This window comes from Staurois parvus, unplaced genomic scaffold (assembly GCF_062004578.1).
Source record: "Staurois parvus isolate SC_StPar_1 unplaced genomic scaffold, SC_StPar_1.0 ptg003039l, whole genome shotgun sequence".
In the NCBI taxonomy this organism is placed as follows: Eukaryota; Metazoa; Chordata; class Amphibia; order Anura; family Ranidae; genus Staurois; species Staurois parvus.
Genome location: NW_028320835.1, coordinates 123,848 through 141,932, shown reverse-complemented (window position 1 = coordinate 141,932; position 18,085 = coordinate 123,848). Strand labels below are relative to the sequence as shown.

General features: G+C 50.8%; 1 protein-coding gene across 1 annotated transcript in view; it reads left to right on the top strand.

Annotated features, from left to right (window-relative positions):
- LOC149428684 (hemicentin-1-like) overlaps nucleotides 1-18,085 on the top strand; it is a 128,034-nt gene that overhangs the window by 63,094 nt on the left and 46,855 nt on the right. Inside the window, exons 4-6 of the mRNA XM_089667116.1 lie at nucleotides 3,135-3,386; nucleotides 6,088-6,315; nucleotides 8,783-9,046. Of these exons, the coding sequence (XP_089523242.1) occupies nucleotides 3,135-3,386; nucleotides 6,088-6,315; nucleotides 8,783-9,046 (744 nt within the window). The remainder of the gene's footprint in view (nucleotides 1-3,134; nucleotides 3,387-6,087; nucleotides 6,316-8,782; nucleotides 9,047-18,085) is intronic.

The window sequence follows — 18,085 nt, the reverse complement described above, 5'->3', positions numbered from 1 at the left end:
GGAGGTTCAATGATGTTTTGGGGTTGTTTTGCTGCCTCTGGCACTGGGTGCCTTGACTGTGTGCAAGGCATCATGAAATCTGAGGATTACCAAAGGATTTTGGGTCGCACTGTAGGGCCCAGTGTCAGAAAGCTGGGTTTGCGTCCAAGATCCTGGGTCTTCCAGCAGGACAATGACCCCAAACATACGTCAAAAAGCACTCAGAAATGGATGGCAAAGAAGCGCTGGAGAGTTCTGAAGTGGCCAGCAATGAGCCCAGATCTAAATCCCATTGAACACCTGTGGAGAGATCTTAAAATTGCTGTTGGGAAAAGGTGTCCTTCCAATAAGAGAGACCTGGAGCTGTTTGCAAAGGAAGAGTGGTCCAAAATTCCGGGTGAGAGGTGTCAGAAGCTTATTGATGGTTATAGGAAGCGACTGATTTCAGTTATGTTTTCCAAAGGGTGTGCAACCAAATATTAAGTTAAGGGTGCCAATACTTTTGTCCAGCCCATTTTTGGGGTTTTGTGTGACATTATGTCATATTTGCTTTTCTGCCTCTGTTTTATATTTGTTCCAATACATACAAAGGGAATAAACATGTGTATAGCAAAACATGTGTTAATGCAATACCTTTTTTGTGTGAAATACTTGATTTTCAGGAAAAATATCAAGGGTGCCAACAATTTCGGCCATGACTGTATGATGGCAGCATGGCTTCCACTATTGTACATGACAGCTTCCCGCTCTCAGTGGTTGTCAAGGACACCGGCGGGTGCAGCCACCACCAAATCCATACCCACCACTGGTGCCACCAGCCCCATTCACTGTCATGGCTGGGAATTCCTGGCAATGTAAGTATAGACGTTGCTGAGGTTTGAGGTCCCCCTATAGTCCTGCACAGCCAGGCAACAATCACTTCTTTCCAGACAGTAAACAGTCTTTTTATTATTAGGGGATGTAAACTTGGATGGGGATGAGAGATACATGGGATGCCGAGGAACTGTTTACCTGAAGACAGCTTCCTACACATTCTCAGAAGGGTTGTCTCCTTTTGGAGAGCTCTCCAGCCTCTCCTGGTGTAGAAATCCATGGACAGGGGGGATCTAGGGTCCATCTGGGGGCTAGTCAGGTTTCCCACCCAAATGCCCTCTCCCCTGCTCCGGTCCAGGGGGTGTAGAAGTACTTACTGCCCCTCTTCTCTAAGCTGCAGGTTGGTAGCTGCTTTCAGGCCTTCTGCTGGTCTGGCTGCTTCCTTAGCTCCACAGATGGTCCTCTCTCAGGGGGCCGGTGAGGTCCAGCTTTCCTCCTGTCATGATCCTTCCTGGAGGCAGGCCCCTTCCCACTGGCCCCCCTCCCAGGCTCCGCACTCCTCTCCTGCTCTCACATCTTCCACCCGAACTCTCCCCTCTACTGAGCAGGCTCAGATAGGCCTAAAAGCTGTCCCAACCCCTTGCCAGGCCTCCTGCTTGGGGATTGGTTGAGATCCTTTAGGCATACAGGCCAGCTACTCCTCACCCCTACCCAGTGGTGCATTTAGGTTTTATGCTGCCTGAGGCAACACAAAAATTGTTGCCCCCCCCCCCCGCAGAGAGAGCCTGACATTGACCAACAACACCCCTGCCCCCCACCCGAGAGAGCCTTCCACTACCACTGCCCTCCATACACCAGCCACTGTCCACCATGGCGAGAGAGAGAAAGACACCTTCCCAGCTCCAGACATCCCCGGGAACGAGAGTCGGGCTGTGCATACACCGTCATGAGACCCACAGCCTCTCTCGGAAACCCACCAGGTCCCCATGCCATGTGTGTCCCTTCTTCCAAGGGGAAGTGCTCCCCCCCCTGAAAACTGCCGCCCTAGGCAAATTCCTTGTTTCACTTGTGGTAAACACACCCCTGCCCCCACCCACTGAGTTCTAGAGACTTCTCCAAGTCTCTAGATCAGGGAGAGGAATCAGAGAGCTCTCAGTCCTGACCCAAATTTGACCCCTCTGACTATCACCCAGGCTGCTACTCAAAGGTATAATGGACTAGCTCCCCCTAGCTTCCTAGGAGGGTACTACATAAGCAAAGCTGCAGTGCAAATTACAGAAAAAGGGGGGGGGGGACACAAAAAAAGTGCCAATAAATACACCTGATGCCTGCAGGCGCTGTGTGATGAGACATGTCTTACCCCAAGGCTTCACTCCAGTCACATGACAAATGTCATACAAAGGGTGTGGTCTCCCAGGTGACATCAGACCTTCCAGGCATCATGATTGACATGGATCTCCTTCATTGGACGACGTGATTAATGGTGGATGTACATTGGGGGACAATGAACAAAACTTTGGGGTTTTTTTTGTAAATGAGTGTACTATGTACCCCAAACTCCGTCACATAGGGGGAGGCCAGTATTTGGGGGTCCCCTTATTGTTAAATGGGGCATCCAGATTCCAAGAAGCCTCCCACCAATAGACCCCCAAAGCCAGGGTTGTGGGAATGAGGTCCCGGTCTTCATGGACATGGGGGTTGGGCGCTATGCTAGGGGGTTGCCCCTTCAAGGTATGCCCTAATAATGAGTGCAGGTGACCTGGTATGGTTCATGAAGAATGGGGGTGCACGCTCACCCACTTTTCTGTCCAGCTAGGCTGCATGCTCGGATTAAAGGCCTGGTATAGATATTTGGGGGACCCCACACTTTTTTCTTGATTTCTGCATTAAGTTCCCCCTGAAATTCCATACCAGACCCAAAGGGCACAGCACCCAATGGGGGTCCACCATTACCGTACTAGACACTCCTGAGGGATTGGTAGATGTAAGGGATCCTTGGCCAGTTGACTTCAGTGGGTTTTATGAATTCGGCACCCGAACTTTGGAGATGTTCCTCCTCCAACCAAACCCAGGGGTGTTCGGCTCCTCCCTATACAATGTACAGAATATCTCTCACACGGCAGTAGCCATGTACAATATACAATGTTCTTAGAGCCGATCACCCAGATGAGATTGTATAATGCTGTGTATGGGGGTCACATGAGTGAAGAAAATCGATGTGATGTTAGTGGGGTGATTTAGTTGTTGGTGGAGACGTGTGCACCTGTCTATAGGTGAGGGTGGGGGAGGGGCATGCTGTGTATAGATTGGACCTTATCAATGGAAATGATTGTCTCTCTCAGTTCCAGTATCGGTTCCGGTCCCCAGTATCTCGTGTCTCCGGAATGGCAGCGCTGAGATCTCCTGCAAGGTGAAGGCGGGGACTAAGCCGAATATCAATCTATCCGTGATTGGAGGATCCAAGGAGAATTATTCTGCTTCTGCCAAAAACATTACAGCCGTTGTGGAGCCACCGGGACCCTGGAACGTCACCTGTACTGTGAAGAACATGGTCAGCCAGGAGGAGGAGAGCAAAGCCGGGGCCACCTGTCCAGGTGAGGAGTGATTGGGGGATGGGCACACAGCAAAGATAACTCCACCTTTATGACCCCATTTTCAGGTTGTAACATGAAATGTGCTCAGCAGGCACCGCCCCCTCTCTCAGAATTCTGACATCATTTATGTTGTGACCTTAGGGGTCAACCCTGGGTGCAGGGCAAACATGAGTCCCAAACCCCATCTAGCTGCTGTTGGGGAGAAGAGGAGACCAAGGTGACCAGATTTGTCCAGTTCGCCCACCAAGAAAATCTGTCATATAACGGCAGTGTCACTATCATCACTAAATGACAGATCCCCGCCGGCTTCATTCTGTTTGTAAACAATCCTCACCTGGAAGTCTCCCATATAACGGCAGTGTCACTATCGTCACTAAATGACAGATCCCCGCCGGCCTCATTCTGTTTGTAAACAATCCTCACCTGGAAGTCTGCCATATAATGGCAGTGTCACTATCATCACTAAATGACAGATCTCCGCCGGCCTCATTCTGTTTGTAAACAATCCTCACCTGGAAGTCTCCCATATAACGGCAGTGTCACTATCATCACTAAATGACAGATCCCCGCCGGCCTCATTCTGTTTGTAAACAATCCTCACCTGGAAGTCTCCCATATACCGGCAGTGTCACTATCATCACTAAATGACAGATCCCCGCCGGCCTCATTCTGTTTGTAAACAATCCTCACCTGGAAGTCTCCCATATAACGGCAGTGTCACTATCATCACTAAATGACAGATCCCCGCCGGCCTCATTCTGTTTGTAAACAATCCTCACTGGAAGTCTGCCATAAAATGGGGTGTCACTATACAAACTAAATGACAGATCCCCGCCAGCCTCATTCTGTTTGTACATAAACCTCATCTGGAAGTCTGTCATATATCGGCAGTGTCACTATCGTCACTAAATGACAGATCCCCGCCGGCCTCATTCTGTTTGTACATAAACCTCACCTGGAAGTCTGCCATATATCGGCAGTGTCACTATCGTCACTAAATGACAGATCCCCGCCGGCCTCATTCTTTTTGTAAACAATCCTCACCTGCAAGTCTACCATATAACGGCAGTGTCACTAATGTCACTAAATGACAGATCCCCGCCGGCCTCAATCTGTTTGTAAACAAGCTGGCGGGGATCCCAGGTGACATCATTTCTGAGACCCTCTTTGTTGATGACATCATCCAGGTTCCCCCATGCTGTCGTTTCCTTTCCAGCAGCACCAGGGAGCTGTCATTGATGACAGGAGTAGCAGCCAGACTGCATTGCCATGCTAGATGTCGGGGTCTGAGGGGGTGAAATATGTTGGGATCTGAAACCCCCCTTAAAATAAAGAGGACCTCAGATCTCCACACCCTCACATGAAGGAGTTTGGGGTACACACCAAAAAAACCCCGAAACGGTAAATAAACAAAAATCGCATTTATTGAAAACAGAAAAAAACATTTACAAATTCCCATGATGTAATTCCAACTTCCAACCGATCGTCCAGCGATGAGGACGAAGATCCGCCCCAAACACAACGAATGAAGGTCGATGACCCGCCCCCACCATGAAGGGCGTGGCCAAAATGTGTCCCACCGCTGCTCTCTTCCAAATGACAGCTCACCAGAGATGCTGCAATGTGAACAGCGGTGCCGGGGAATCTGCCGATACCATGGGCTAAACATGGTCTATATTCGGTCAATGACGTCACCCGGGGATCCCGCAGGTGCTTTGTTTACAAACAGATGGCAGCAGGGAACTGTCATTTGGCCACACATGGTACATGTGGACAACCTCACATTCAGGTCTTCATAATCCCCCAAATACGGGATTTCAAGGAATCGTCTATTTTAATGTCACTCTTTAATCCAGGATCCCTTTCCTACTCAATGATATTTTTTGTCAAATTTCGTTTTTTTGGCCTTGGTCCCCCAAAATGGCACCCCCCCCCACACATGGCCTTTTCCATAACCATTTTCAGAATTGTGTGAAGTCTGATGAAGGGATCTCAGTCATCCTGGAATCTTGTGTCTTCAATGACCAATGAAGGGGATCATCTGAACCCCAAACTTCCTGCAGAAATGATTTCCCGTGATCTGAGGAACCCCCAAAACCAGCTCCCCCCCCCATTCTCTACATCTGATAACCAACCTAAGGCATTCAATGAGCCCAATTTATAACTAGTCCTCCAGGTCGGGGAAGGTATCAGCGCCCATATTGGAGAGACCGATGGTGGATTCCCAGCCTCCTCCAAGTGACTGAAGGCAGAATATGGGACCTGTCTATGATATTCCAACCAATGGCAGAGACCAGAGCTCACTGAATGTCCATACTGGTCATCTAGGGGGACCCCATCATACATCTGGGAGGAGGAAGTGGTCTCATCTTGGATCTGGAGATGTTCCTCCATGTATGGTGGAGGAGGAGTCTTATGGATGAAGGTTGGAAATACAGGAGCTTCCAATGGTGCTCCTCAAAATGCTCCTTTCCTGACTGTCTCTGGTTTCCGTATCTGTAGATGTTGAGTCTCTGATCCAGAACAAGCGATGTGCTCATTTCAGGTCGGTGGCTCTTGTAGTCAGAGGATCGGCATGACAACCAGGTAGCCGGTCCTTTCAGAAGGCGAGGGTAGCATATTCCCATAGGACCATTGTGAGAAGTCTCAGTCTCTATGGTATTACTCTGACCAATCATATCCTGGAATTCTGTTCCCCCAGCCCCCCTCTCTGGCATCTCTGTGAACGCCTCTTGTCTCCCGGACGGCAGAGCGGTGGGTGAATGTTCCGTGAATGGCTCAGATCCGCATTATTCCTGGAGTTTTGATGGAAGAGCTGTGTTCCCAGGCAGCCAGGTGACTCTTTTTCCTCCGGTCTCCGGAACCCTCCGCTGTAATGCCACCAATAAGATGAACAATCTAAGTAGATCCATCAACATCTCCTGTCCAGGTGAGTGAGAGACGGAGACCTCTCCGGAGTTTGTATATCCAGCTGTGGACCACAAATATACTGTGGCGGAGCAACCGCGCCATGGTGGAGCAACCGCGCTGCGGCAAAGTATGTACCTGTATGTGATCTGGCTAATCCAGGTAGAGGGCGCGCGTACCTGCCGCCCCGGCTGTGCTGTCATTTGCTACAGCACATGCCATGGGTTGGCTGATGTACCCAAGTGAAAGATCAATCACGTTGGATACCAGATTCACACAATGTATGGGTTGGCTGATGTACCCAAGCGAAAGATCGATCAACTTGGGTACCAGATTCACACAATGTATGGGTTGGCTGATGTACCCAAGCGAAAGATCGATCAACTTGGGTACCAGATTCACACAATGTATGGGTTGGCTGATGTACCCAAGTAAAAGATCGATCAACTTGGGTACCAGATTCAAACAATGTATGGGTTGGCTGATGTACCCAAGCAAAAGATCGATCAACTTGGGTACCAGATTCGAACAATGTATGGGTTGGTTGATGTACCCAAGCGAAAGATCGATCACCTTGGATACCAGATTCAGACAATGTATGGGTTGGTTGATGTACCCAAGCGAAAGATCGATCAACTTGGGTACCAAATTCACACAATGTATGGGTTGGCTGATGTACCCAAGCGAAAGATCGATCAACTTGGGTACCAGATTCACACAATGTATGGGTTGGCTGATGTACCCAAGCGAAAGATCGATCAACTTGGATACCAGATTCAGACAATGTATGGGTTGGTTGATGTACCCAAGCGAAAGATCGATCAACTTGGGTACCAGATTCAGACAATGTATGGGTTGGCTGATGTACCCAAGCGAAAGATCGATCAACTTGGGTACCAGATTCACACAATGTATGGGTTGGCTGATGTACCCAAGCGAAAGATCGATCAACTTGGGTACCAGATTCGAACAATGTATGGGTTGGCTGGATGTATCCAAGTGAAAGATCGATCAACTTGGGTACCAGATTCAGACAATGTATGGGTTGGCTGATGGCACTATCACAGTCCCGAGACACGAAGCAGAATACATTTTGGCCTAAACTGATAAAGAAATTGGATTTTTTTAAAATATTTTTTTTGGATATTTTATATATAATTTTTACATTTTTTAGTCTTTTTTCTTTGATATAAGAAAAAAAACCCCAACGGCGATCAAACTCCACCAAAACAAAACTATTTGTGTGGGAAAAAAAGGATACAGATGTCATTTGGGTGCAGCGTTGCACGACTGCGTAATTACCAGTTAGGTAATTGGGTTGGGTTGGGTTGAGTTGGGTTTGGTCGGGTTGGGGTGGATTTTGTTGGGTCGAGTTGGCTTGGGTTGGGTTTGGTTTGGTCGGGTCTGGTTGGGTTGGGTTTGGTTGGGTTGGGTTTGGTTGGGTCGGGTTGAGATGGGTCGGGTTGAGTTGGGTCGGGTCTGGTTGGGTCGGGTTGGGTCAGGTCGGGTCGGGTTGGGGTGGGTTTGTTTGGGTCGGGTTGGGGTGAGTTTGGTTGGGACAGGTTGGGTTGGATTTGGTTGGGTCGGGTTGGGCTGGGTCGGGTTGGGTTGGGTAGAGTTGGGCTGGGTCGGGTACGATTTGGTTGGGTTGTGTCAGGTTGGATTTGGTTGGGTTGGATTTGGTTTGTTTGGGTTGGGTTGGGTCGGGTTAGGTTAGGTTTGGTTGGGTCGGGTTGAATTGGATTTGGTTGGGTTGAGTTGAGTTGGATTTGGTTGGGTCGGTTTGGGTTGGATCGGGTCAGGTTGGGTCGGTTTAGGTTAGGTTTGGTTGGGTCGGGTTGGGTCGTGTCAGGTTGGGTCGGGTTAGGTTAGGTTTGGTTGGGTCGGGTTGGATTTGGTTGGGTTGAGTTGAGTTGGATTTGGTTGGGTCGGGTTGGGTCGGGTCAGGTCGAGTCGGGTTGGGTCAGGTTGGGCTTCCCAGTGCAGCCCTACACGTAGTAGAGTGAATGGGTCCTCATGGTAATAGTTTTATCTCAGATTGTGGAAATGTCGGATTGGTTCCATAATTCCAGAAATGTGGAGCTAAAAGTTCTACATAGAAATGAAAATAAATGGTTGGGGTGGTGCCATGTTCGATGCCTAGTGACCATTGTGATTCCCTTCACCATCCATCCAGTGGGCAGCCAATCTCAGGATATACAGTACAGACACAGTGCATGGCCTTCTGGGTGGTCTGTGCCATGATGGTGTAGATGTGACCATCGCTGGGGGGGGGCGGCTCTTACCCTCTACAGAGCAGATGTAATCTTTGTCCAGTTTACTAACTGGACAGAACTGGAAGTCCGGTCTCCATGGATCCACCAGACTTACCAGTTCCAGATTGGTGGAACCATTTCATCTGTCTCTGGGTGTGCCGTATACATTATGTGATGATAAACCTAAAATCAGTTCCTGACAAAGACTTTGACTTCTCCATCTGTGTCCCTCAGTTCCGGTATCGGATCCGGTCCTGAATGTGACGTGTCTCCCAAACGGCAGCGTTAATATCTCCTGCAGCGTGGAGAACGGGACTGAACCCTCCATCAACCTGACTGTGAATGGAAAATTGCAGGTAGATGGTGTCCTCAGATCAGAGCGGACAGTCGATGTCACTGTGCCTCCCGTGTCACCCCACGATTCCTGGAATATCAGTTGTTTGGCAAAGAACTACATCAGCAAAAAATCCACCAATCATACACGTGACCATTGTCCAGGTGAGTCATGTGTGTGTCCTACAACTCTTTATATACCAGTGTGGTGTCCTCATCCTTATTGCACAACACGGAGGTTGCGTGAACTCTGCTTGTAGGCTCAGGACTGACTAAGGTTTCATCTTACGGGTGGGTGAGGTTTTGGGTTACGGATGGGTCAGGTTTTGGGTTGCAGTTGGGGGAGGTTTTGGGTTACGGTTGGGTAAGGTTTCATCTTACGGTTGGGTGAGGTTTTTGGTTACGGTTGGGTGAAGTTTTGGGTTATGGTTGGGTCAGGTTTCATCTTACGGTTGGGTCAGGTTTTGGGTTACAGTTGGGTGAGGTGTCATCTTATGGTTGGGTGAGGTGTCATCTTAAGGTTGGGTGAGGTTTTGGGTTACAGTTGGGTGAGGTGTCATCTTACGGTTGGGTGAAGTGTCATCTTACGGTTGGGTGAGTTTTTGGGTTACGGTTGGGTCAGGTTTCATCTTACGGTTGAGTGAGGTTTTGGGTTACGGCTGGGTGAGGTTTTGGGTTACGGCTGGGTGAGGTTTTGGGTTACAGTTGGGTGAGGTTTTCGGTTACAGTTGGGTGAGGTTTTGGGTTGCGCTTGGGTGAGCTGTCATCTTGCGGTTGGGTGAAGTTTTGGGTTATGGTTGGGTGAGGTGTCATCTTACGGTTGGGTGAGGTGTCATCTTACTGTTGTGTGAGGTTTTGGGTTACGGTTGGGTGAGGTGTCATCTTGCTGTTGGGTGAGGTTTTGGGTTATGGTTGGGTGAGGTTTTGGGTTGCGGTTGGGTGAAGTGTCATCTTACGGTTGGGTGAGGTTTTGGGTTGCGGTTGGGTGAAGTGTCATCTTGCTGTTGGGTGAGGTTTTGGGTTACGGTTGGGTGAGGTTTTGGGTTGCGGTTGGGTGAAGTGTCATCTTACGGTTGGGTGAGGTTTTGGGTTACGGTTGGGTGAAGTGTCATCTTGCTGTTGGGTGAGGTTTTGGGTTACGGTTGGGTGAGGTTTTGGGTTGCGGTTGGGTGAAGTGTCATCTTACGGTTGGGTGAGGTTTTGGGTTACGGTTGGGTGAGGTTTTGGGTTGCGGTTGGGTGAGGTGTCATCTTACGGTTGGGTGAGGTTTTGGGTTGCGGTTGGGTGAGGTTTTGGGTTGCGGTTGGGTGAGGTGTCATCTTACGGTTGGGTGAGGTTTTGGGTTGCGGTTGGGTGAGGTGTCATCTTATGGTTGGGTGAGGTTTTGGGTTGCGGTTGGGTGAGGTGTCATCTTACGGTTGGGTGAGGTTTTGGGTTATGGTTGGGTGAGGTTTTGGGTTGCGGTTGGGTGAGGTGTCATCTTACGGTTGGGTGAGGTTTTGGGTTACGGTTGGGTGAGGTTTTGGGTTACAGTTGGGTGAGGTGTCATCTTACGGTTGGATGAGGTTTTGGGTTACGGTTGGGTGAGGTGTCATCTTACGGTTGGGTGAGGTTTTGGGTTACGGTTGGGTGAAGTTTTGGGTTGCGGTTGGGTGAGGTTTTGGGTTATGGTTGGGTGAGGTTTTGGGTTACGGTTGGGTGAGGTGTCATCTTACGGTTGGGTGAGGTTTTGGGTTGCGGTTGGGTGAGGTTTTGGGTTGCGGTTGGGTGAGGTGTCATCTTACGGTTGGGTGAGGTTTTGGGTTACGGTTGGGTGAGGTGTCATCTTGCGGTTGGGTGAGGTTTTGGGTTACGGTTGGGTGAGGTTTTGCGTTGCGGTTGGGTGAGGTGTCATCTTGCGGTTGGGTGAGGTTTTGGGTTACGGTTGGGTGAGGTTTTGGGTTGCGGTTGGGTGAGGTGTCATCTTACGGTTGGGTGAGGTTTTGGGTTACAGTTGGGTGAGGTGTCATCTTACGGTTGGGTGAGGTTTTGGGTTACGGTTGGGTGAGGTGTCATCTTACGGTTGGGTGAGGTTTTCGGTTGCGGTTGGGTGAGGTGTCATCTTACGGTTGGGTGAGGTTTTGGGTTACAGCTGGGTGAGGTGTTGGGTTACGGTTGGGTGAGGTGTCATCTTACGGTTGGGTGAGGTTTTGGGTTACGGTTGGGTGAGGTGTCATCTTACGGTTGGGTGAGGTGTCATCTTGCGGTTGGGTGAGGTGTCATCTTGCGGTTGGGTGAGGTGTCATCTTACGGTTGGGTGAGGTTTTGGGTTGCGGTTGGGTGAAGTGTCATCTTACGGTTGGGTGAGGTTTTGGGTTACGGTTGGGTGAGGTTTTGGGTTGCGGTTGGGTGAAGTGTCATCTTGCTGTTGGATGAGGTTTTGGGTTACGGTTGGGTGAGGTTTTGGGTTACGGTTGGGTGAGGTTTTGGGTTGCGGTTGGGTGAGGTGTCATCTTACGGTTGGGTGAGGTTTTGGGTTACGGTTGGGTGAAGTTTTGGGTTGCGGTTGGGTGAGGTTTTGGGTTATGGTTGGGTGAGGTTTTGGGTTACGGTTGGGTGAGGTGTCATCTTACGGTTGGGTGAGGTTTTGGGTTGCGGTTGGGTGAGGTTTTGGGTTGCGGTTGGGTGAGGTGTCATCTTACGGTTGGGTGAGGTTTTGGGTTACGGTTGGGTGAGGTGTCATCTTGCGGTTGGGTGAGGTTTTGGGTTACGGTTGGGTGAGGTTTTGCGTTGCGGTTGGGTGAGGTGTCATCTTGCGGTTGGGTGAGGTTTTGGGTTACGGTTGGGTGAGGTTTTGGGTTGCGGTTGGGTGAGGTGTCATCTTACGGTTGGGTGAGGTTTTGGGTTACAGTTGGGTGAGGTGTCATCTTACGGTTGGGTGAGGTTTTGGGTTACGGTTGGGTGAGGTGTCATCTTACGGTTGGGTGAGGTTTTCGGTTGCGGTTGGGTGAGGTGTCATCTTACGGTTGGGTGAGGTTTTGGGTTACAGCTGGGTGAGGTTTTGGGTTACGGTTGGGTGAGGTGTCATCTTACGGTTGGGTGAGGTTTTGGGTTACGGTTGGGTGAGGTGTCATCTTACGGTTGGGTGAGGTGTCATCTTGCGGTTGGGTGAGGTGTCATCTTGCGGTTGGGTGAGGTGTCATCTTACGGTTGGGTGAGGTTTTGGGTTGCGGTTGGGTGAAGTGTCATCTTACGGTTGGGTGAGGTTTTGGGTTACGGTTGGGTGAGGTTTTGGGTTGCGGTTGGGTGAAGTGTCATCTTGCTGTTGGATGAGGTTTTGGGTTACGGTTGGGTGAGGTTTTGGGTTACGGTTGGGTGAGGTTTTGGGTTGCGGTTGGGTGAGGTGTCATCTTACGGTTGGGTGAGGTTTTGGGTTGCGGTTGGGTGAGGTTTTGGGTTGCGGTTGGGTGAGGTGTCATCTTACGGTTGGGTGAGGTTTTGGGTTGCGGTTGGGTGAGGTGTCATCTTACGGTTGGGTGAGGTTTTGGGTTGCGGTTGGGTGAGGTGTCATCTTACGGTTGGGTGAGGTTTTGGATTATGGTTGGGTGAGGTTTTGGGTTGCGGTTGGGTGAGGTGTCATCTTACGGTTGGGTGAGGTTTTGGGTTACGGTTGGGTGAGGTTTTGGGTTACGGTTGGGTGAGGTGTCATCTTACGGTTGGATGAGGTTTTGGGTTACGGTTGGGTGAGGTGTCATCTTACGGTTGGGTGAGGTTTTGGGTTACGGTTGGGTGAGGTTTTGGGTTGCGGTTGGGTGAGGTGTCATCTTACGGTTGGGTGAGGTTTTGGGTTATGGTTGGGTGAGGTTTTGGGTTACGGTTGGGTGAGGTGTCATCTTACGGTTGGGTGAGGTTTTGGGTTACGGTTGGGTGAGGTTTTGGGTTGCGGTTGGGTGAGGTGTCATCTTACGGTTGGGTGAGGTTTTGGGTTACGGTTGGGTGAGGTGTCATCTTGCGGTTGGGTGAGGTTTTGGGTTGCGGTTGGGTGAGGTGTCATCTTGCGGTTGGGTGAGGTTTTGGGTTACGGTTGGGTGAGGTTTTGGGTTGCGGTTGGGTGAGGTGTCATCTTACGGTTGGGTGAGGTTTTGGGTTACAGTTGGGTGAGGTGTCATCTTACGGTTGGGTGAGGTTTTGGGTTGCGGTTGGGTGAGGTGTCATCTTACGGTTGGGTGAGGTTTTGGGTTACGGTTGGGTGAGGTGTCATCTTACGGTTGGGTGAGGTTTTGGGTTGCGGTTGGGTGAGGTGTCATCTTACGGTTGGGTGAGGTTTTGGGTTACGGTTGGGTGAGGTGTCATCTTACGGTTGGGTGAGGTTTTGGGTTACGGTTGGGTGAGGTGTCATCTTACGGTTGGGTGAGGTGTCATCTTGCGGTTGGGTGAGGTGTCATCTTGCGGTTGGGTGAGGTGTCATCTTACGGTTGGGTGAGGTTTTGGGTTGCGGTTGGGTGAGGTGTCATCTTACGGATGGATGAGGTTTTGGGTTACGGTTGGGTGAGGTTTTGGGTTACGGTTGGGTGAGGTTTTGGGTTGCGGTTGGGTGAGGTTTTGGGTTACGGTTGGGTGAGGTGTCATCTTACAGTTGGGTGAGGTTTTGGGTTGCGGTTGGGTGAGGTGTCATCTTACGGTTGGGTGAGGTGTCATCTTACGGTTGGGTGAGGTGTCATCTTACGGTTGGGTGAGGTTTTGGGTTACAGTTGGGTGAGGTGTCATCTTACGGTTGGGTGAGGTTTTGGGTTACAGTTGGGTGAGGTGTCATCTTACGGTTGGGTGAGATTTTGGGTTGCGGTTGGGTGAGGTGTCATCTTACGGTTGGGTGAGGTTTTGGGTTACGGTTGGGTGAGGTGTCATCTTACGGTTGGGTGAGGTTTTGGGTTGCGGTTGAGTGAGGTGTCATCTTACGGTTGGGTGAGGTTTTGGGTTACAGCTGGGTGAGGTTTTGGGTTACGGTTGGGTGAGGTGTCATCTTACGGTTGGGTGAGGTTTTGGGTTACGGTTGGGTGAGGTGTCATCTTACGGTTGGGTGAGGTTTTGGGTTACGGTTGGGTGAGGTGTCATCTTACGGTTGGGTGAGGTGTCATCTTGCGGTTGGGTGAGGTGTCATCTTGCGGTTGGGTGAGGTGTCATCTTGCGGTTGGGTGAGGTGTCATCTTACGGTTGGGTGAGGTTTTGGGTTACAGTTGGGTGAGGTGTCATCTTACGGTTGGGTGAGGTTTTGGGTTGCGGTTGGGTGAGGTGTCATCTTACGGTTGGGTGAGGTTTTGGGTTACGGTTGGGTGAGGTGTCATCTTACGGTTGGGTGAGGTTTTGGGTTGCGGTTGGGTGAGGTGTCATCTTACGGTTGGGTGAGGTTTTGGGTTACAGCTGGGTGAGGTTTTGGGTTACGGTTGGGTGAGGTGTCATCTTACGGTTGGGTGAGGTTTTGGGTTACGGTTGGGTGAGGTGTCATCTTACGGTTGGGTGAGGTTTTGGGTTACGGTTGGGTGAGGTGTCATCTTACGGTTGGGTGAGGTGTCATCTTGCGGTTGGGTGAGGTGTCATCTTGCGGTTGGGTGAGGTGTCATCTTGCGGTTGGGTGAGGTGTCATCTTACGGTTGGGTGAGGTTTTGGGTTACAGTTGGGTGAGGTGTCATCTTACGGTTGGGTGAGGTTTTGGGTTGCGGTTGGGTGAGGTGTCATCTTACGGTTGGGTGAGGTTTTGGGTTACGGTTGGGTGAGGTGTCATCTTACGGTTGGGTGAGGTTTTGGGTTGCGGTTGGGTGAGGTGTCATCTTACGGTTGGGTGAGGTTTTGGGTTACAGCTGGGTGAGGTTTTGGGTTACGGTTGGGTGAGGTGTCATCTTACGGTTGGGTGAGGTTTTGGGTTACAGTTGGGTGAGGTGTCATCTTACGGTTGGGTGAGGTTTTGGGTTACGGTTGGGTGAGGTGTCATCTTACGGTTGGGTGAGGTTTTGGGTTACGGTTGGGTGAGGTGTCATCTTACGGTTGGGTGAGGTGTCATCTTGCGGTTGGGTGAGGTGTCATCTTGCGGTTGGGTGAGGTGTCATCTTGCGGTTGGGTGAGGTGTCATCTTACGGTTGGGTGAGGTTTTGGGTTACGGTTGGGTGAGGTGTCATCTTACGGTTGGGTGAGGTGTCATCTTACGGTTGGGTGAGGTGTCATCTTACGGTTGGGTGAGGTGTCATCTTACGGTTGGGTGAGGTTTTGGGTTACGGTTGGGTGAGGTGTCATCTTACGGTTGGGTGAGGTGTCATCTTACGGTTGGGTGAAATGTCATCTTACGGTTGGGTGAGGTGTCATCTTACGGTTGGGTGAGGTGTCATCTTACGGTTGGGTGAGGTTTTGGGTTGCGGTTGGGTGAGGTGTCATCTTACGGTTGGGTGAGGTGTCATCTTACGGTTGGGTGAGGTGTCATCTTACGGTTGGGTGAGGTGTCATCTTACGGTTGGGTGAGGTTTTGGGTTACGGTTGGGTGAGGTGTCATCTTACGGTTGGGTGAGGTTTTGGGTTACGGTTGGGTGAGGTGTCATCTTACGGTTGGGTGAGGTGTCATCTTACGATTGGGTGAGGTGTCATCTTACGGTTGGGTGAGGTGTCATCTTACGGTTGGGTGAGGTGTCATCTTACGGTTGGGTGAGGTTTTGGGTTGCGGTTGGGTGAGGTGTCATCTTACGGTTGGGTGAGGTTTTGGGTTACGGTTGGGTGAGGTGTCATCTTACGGTTGGGTGAGGTTTTGGGTTACGGTTGGGTGAGGTGTCATCTTACGGTTGGGTGAGGTGTCATCTTACGGTTGGGTGAGGTGTCATCTTACGGTTGGGTGAGGTGTCATCTTACGGTTGGGTGAGGTTTTGGGTTGCGGTTGGGTGAGGTGTCATCTTACGGTTGGGTGAGGTTTTGGGTTACGGTTGGGTGAGGTGTCATCTTACGGTTGGGTGAGGTTTTGGGTTACGGTTGGGTGAGGTTTTGGGTTACGGTTGGGTGAGGTGTCATCTTACGGTTGGGTGAGGTGTCATCTTGCGGTTGGGTGAGGTGTCATCTTGCGGTCGGGTGAGGTGTCATCTTACGGTTGGGTGAGGTTTTGGGTTACAGTTGGGTGAGGTGTCATCTTACGGTTGGGTGAGGTTTTGGGTTGCGGTTGGGTGAGGTGTCATCTTACGGTTGGGTGAGGTTTTGGGTTACGGTTGGGTGAGGTGTCATCTTACGGTTGGGTGAGGTTTTGGGTTGCGGTTGGGTGAGGTGTCATCTTACGGTTGGGTGAGGTTTTGGGTTACAGCTGGGTGAGGTTTTGGGTTACGGTTGGGTGAGGTGTCATCTTACGGTTGGGTGAGGTTTTGGGTTACGGTTGGGTGAGGTGTCATCTTACGGTTGGGTGAGGTTTTGGGTTACGGTTGGGTGAGGTGTCATCTTACGGTTGGGTGAGGTGTCATCTTGCGGTTGGGTGAGGTGTCATCTTGCGGTTGGGTGAGGTGTCATCTTGTGGTTGGGTGAGGTGTCATCTTACGGTTGGGTGAGGTTTTGGGTTGCGGTTGGGTGAGGTGTCATCTTACGGTTGGATGAGGTTTTGGGTTACGGTTGGGTGAGGTTTTGGGTTACGGTTGGGTGAGGTTTTGGGTTACGGTTGGGTGAGGTGTCATCTTACGGTTGGGTGAGGTGTCATCTTACGGTTGGGTGAGGTGTCATCTTACGGTTGGGTGAGGTTTTGGGTTGCGGTTGGGTGAGGTGTCATCTTACGGTTGGGTGAGGTTTTGGGTTACGGTTGGGTGAGGTGTCATCTTACGGTTGGGTGAGGTTTTGGGTTACGGTTGGGTGAGGTTTTGGGTTACGGTTGGGTGAGGTGTCATCTTACGGTTGGGTGAGGTTTTGGGTTACGGTTGGGTGAGGTGTCATCTTACGGTTGGGTGAGGTTTTGGGTTACGGTTGGGTGAGGTGTCATCTTACGGTTGGGTGAGGTGTCATCTTGCGGTTGGGTGAGGTGTCATCTTGCGGTTGGGTGAGGTGTCATCTTGCGGTTGGGTGAGGTGTCATCTTACGGTTGGGTGAGGTTTTGGGTTACAGTTGGGTGAGGTGTCATCTTACGGTTGGGTGAGGTTTTGGGTTGCGGTTGGGTGAGGTGTCATCTTACGGTTGGGTGAGGTTTTGGGTTACGGTTGGGTGAGGTGTCATCTTACGGTTGGGTGAGGATTTGGGTTGCGGTTGGGTGAGGTGTCATCTTACGGTTGGGTGAGGTTTTGGGTTACAGCTGGGTGAGGTTTTGGGTTACGGTTGGGTGAGGTGTCATCTTACGGTTGGGTGAGGTTTTGGGTTACGGTTGGGTGAGGTGTCATCTTACGGTTGGGTGAGGTTTTGGGTTACGGTTGGGTGAGGTGTCATCTTACGGTTGGGTGAGGTGTCATCTTGCGGTTGGGTGAGGTGTCATCTTGCGGTTGGGTGAGGTGTCATCTTGTGGTTGGGTGAGGTGTCATCTTACGGTTGGGTGAGGTTTTGGGTTGCGGTTGGGTGAGGTGTCATCTTACGGTTGGATGAGGTTTTGGGTTACGGTTGGGTGAGGTTTTGGGTTACGGTTGGGTGAGGTTTTGGGTTACGGTTGGGTGAGGTTTTGGGTTACGGTTGGGTGAGGTGTCATCTTACGGTTGGGTGAGGTGTCATCTTACGGTTGGGTGAGGTGTCATCTTACGGTTGGGTGAGGTGTCATCTTACGGTTGGGTGAGGTTTTGGGTTACGGTTGGGTGAGGTGTCATCTTACGGTTGGGTGAGGTGTCATCTTACGGTTGGGTGAAATGTCATCTTACGGTTGGGTGAGGTGTCATCTTACGGTTGGGTGAGGTGTCATCTTACGGTTGGGTGAGGTTTTGGGTTGCGGTTGGGTGAGGTGTCATCTTACGGTTGGGTGAGGTGTCATCTTACGGTTGGGTGAGGTGTCATCTTACGGTTGGGTGAGGTGTCATCTTACGGTTGGGTGAGGTTTTGGGTTACGGTTGGGTGAGGTGTCATCTTACGGTTGGGTGAGGTTTTGGGTTACGGTTGGGTGAGGTGTCATCTTACGGTTGGGTGAGGTGTCATCTTACGGTTGGGTGAGGTGTCATCTTACGGTTGGGTGAGGTGTCATCTTACGGTTGGGTGAGGTTTTGGGTTGCGGTTGGGTGAGGTGTCATCTTACGGTTGGGTGAGGTT